The sequence below is a fragment of the Saprolegnia parasitica genome (genome assembly GCF_000151545.1).
Source record: "Saprolegnia parasitica CBS 223.65 unplaced genomic scaffold supercont2.1162, whole genome shotgun sequence".
Classification (NCBI taxonomy): domain Eukaryota; phylum Oomycota; class Saprolegniomycetes; order Saprolegniales; family Saprolegniaceae; genus Saprolegnia; species Saprolegnia parasitica.
In genome coordinates this window covers 1-2340 of record NW_012157556.1, presented here as the reverse complement: position 1 = coordinate 2340, position 2340 = coordinate 1, and the positions used below count along the sequence as shown (strand labels likewise).

The 2340-nt window shown below is 57.9% G+C and overlaps 3 protein-coding genes across 3 annotated transcripts; all 3 read right to left on the bottom strand.

The window, feature by feature from the left end:
* Positions 1 to 27: 27 nt before the first annotated feature.
* On the bottom strand, positions 28 to 547 carry SPRG_18385 (hypothetical protein; the record flags this gene model as incomplete). Its single annotated transcript, XM_012357822.1, has 1 exon — positions 28 to 547. A coding segment is annotated over one exon (520 nt), but the record flags the coding sequence as incomplete, so codon positions are not given.
* A 205-nt stretch (positions 548 to 752) lies between these two features.
* On the bottom strand, positions 753 to 1293 carry SPRG_18384 (hypothetical protein; the record flags this gene model as incomplete). The annotated part of the gene is made up of 5 exons (XM_012357821.1): positions 753 to 854; positions 899 to 958; positions 1016 to 1102; positions 1150 to 1177; positions 1217 to 1293. 5 exons carry the CDS (start codon positions 1291 to 1293, stop codon positions 753 to 755), a joined length of 354 nt encoding a protein of 117 aa, XP_012213211.1.
* A 22-nt stretch (positions 1294 to 1315) lies between these two features.
* Positions 1316 to 2049, bottom strand: SPRG_18383 (hypothetical protein; the record flags this gene model as incomplete). Its single annotated transcript, XM_012357820.1, has 2 exons — positions 1316 to 1426; positions 1540 to 2049. The coding sequence occupies 2 exons, from the start codon at positions 2047 to 2049 to the stop codon at positions 1316 to 1318; spliced, it is 621 nt and encodes a 206-aa protein (XP_012213210.1).
* Positions 2050 to 2340: the final 291 nt, after the last annotated feature.

Here is a 2340-nt window from a genome sequence, read left to right as displayed (position 1 = left end):
GCTTCCGATACGCCACGGAGACCGAACCAGCGCTAACGCTATGAACAACGTTGCCGCCTTTGTCGACGATCGAGACACTGGGCTGCGGCGCAAAGGGGGAGCCGCCGGTCGTCGCGCCCAAGGCCGTCGTTAAAGCGATGGTATGCGGGAGTCCGAGGAGGATGTCAAAAGGATGTGAGGTCGTTTGGACGCCAAACGAGAGCGAGACAAACGTAAGCGTGTAGCCAGCAGCGACCAAGTCGATCGAGAGCCCCGTGCACGTGATGACACCGCCGACGATCGGGAAGGCGAGCCCAGACGCGCCAGAAAGATGCGCGTAGAGGCGCGGATTGTCGCTAATGTACACGGACACAAAGCCGCTATTGACGTGGTGCAGGACGGTTCCGGCGCCGTCTTCGAGCTGCAATGTCGGTGGCGGCGAGAGCTCGTTGCCCGCGGCCGTCGCGACAGGCTGCGAGATAAGGACGAGCTCGTTGCTACTCACGAGTGCGCTCAGCGCTAGCAGCAGCAGCCATCGCACGAGCTGCCACGCGCGACGGTCGTCCATGCTGCCCGATCCTACCCGAAAGGTCATCTCGCACTGCGATCGCGTGCAACGTCTTTAACGCACTTGTCAAGTACGTTCAACGACTTTACCCTCTATGTTCAGCACGAGACGCGCGTTGAACGACTTGAACCCATGTGCTAAACACAAGCATGTGCGTCAATCAGCGTTAATTGCTTCCAGGATCGTGTTAAACCATAGGTCTAGGTTAGAGGTTGCCGACACCAAAGTTGGCGCTCGACAAGGCGAGACGCGCAGCAGGCTTGGCCGCGAACGTTGTGGCGAGGCCCTTCATCTTGGCCGGCTCGAACTGTGGTCGACGAAATCGCCGCAGTTGACAAGTGCGTCCGGGACGCAGTCGCGACCGAGCGCCGCCTTGCAGCTGCCCTTGTTGGCGTTCGTCGTCGACATGATCTAGCCGTTGGGCTCGGCGAGGTTGGGCGACGCGGTCGCAGCGAAAAAGTTGCCTACTGAGAGCACGTACGCTTCGTCGACCTCGAACGAGTGGCCCGAGTTGTCGTGCCAGTAGTTGTTGGCAGTGTGGACTTGCACCGAGTACTTGCCGAGTTGATTTTGGGCGCGCGGCCGGAGGTTTTCCGAATGACGTTGTTGAGGTAGCTCACCTTGAGGTTGCTGGTAGAGATGTTGGTTCAGTAGTGGCGGCCGTCGCACGTGGCCGACCACTCGGTCTCGCCGTCAAAGTCGCAGTTGCTTACGGTGATACTGTTGGCGCCGTCCGTCGTGAGCATCTGCCGACCGACGTTGGAGATTTTAACGTGGTCGATCCAAATCTTTAGCTGAGCCATCGGGCTTGCCGTTGAGGTAGATGGCGTCGCCGCCCCAGACGTACTGCGGGTTGAGGTTCGTCACGTGGACATCATTCTGGAGAATGATGTTTTCGCCGCGGAGTCAGAGGCCTTTGCCGACAATGACGCCTCTCTGGCCCTCTCCACGAATGGTCTTGGCGCCCATGACGGCGAGCGGGTTCTTGGTACCGGCCACGTCGTACAAGACTTGAACGGGCGTGCCGTTGGTGCAGCCGCCTCAAGGATCACGTCCTGGCTCTTGAAGCCTTTCTTCTTGGCGATGCACTCGCGCGTGTAGTCGGGACGGCACTCCGTCTCGGACGTTGTTCCTTCGGTGCCGCGAAAGTCGAACGTCTTATTGAGGACAATGACCCGGGGCACCGCGTCCTGGAGGTACGCCTTGAGCTCGTTGGTGTTTTTGGGGTAGACGGGTGCTGCGTTGCCACCGCCCGTGACGCCGGCAGCGACGCCAGGCGTGCTCGCACCCGAGACGGCGTCCAAGGCAAAGGCGAGGAGGGCAAGTACGAGAGCTTCATGGTGCTGGTGGTGATGTTGCGCTTGGCGAGTCGATTGAAAAGTGAGTCGATCGAGTCGCAGAGACGACGGACCCGACGACTTGTACTCACCGAGGCACACGTCGCTAGTAAAACTGATCCACGCGAAATCACTTTCATTTGTCCGAAGTTGTGTATCCATCATTGTATCAACCGATCGACATGGCCTTTCCAATGTCGTAAATCATAATCCTATAAGTACAATATCACTGAATCGCAGCCGACGGCAGTATTGGTTGTGGTGCTCACCGAGGCACACGTCGCTAGTAATACTGATCCACAGAGAATCACTTACCCTTGCCCGAAGTTGTGTATCCATCATTGTATCAACCGATCGACATGGCCTTTCCAATGTCGTAAATCATAATCCTATAAGTACAATATCACTGAATCGCAGCCGACGGCAGTATTGGTTGTGGTGCTCACCGAGGCACAC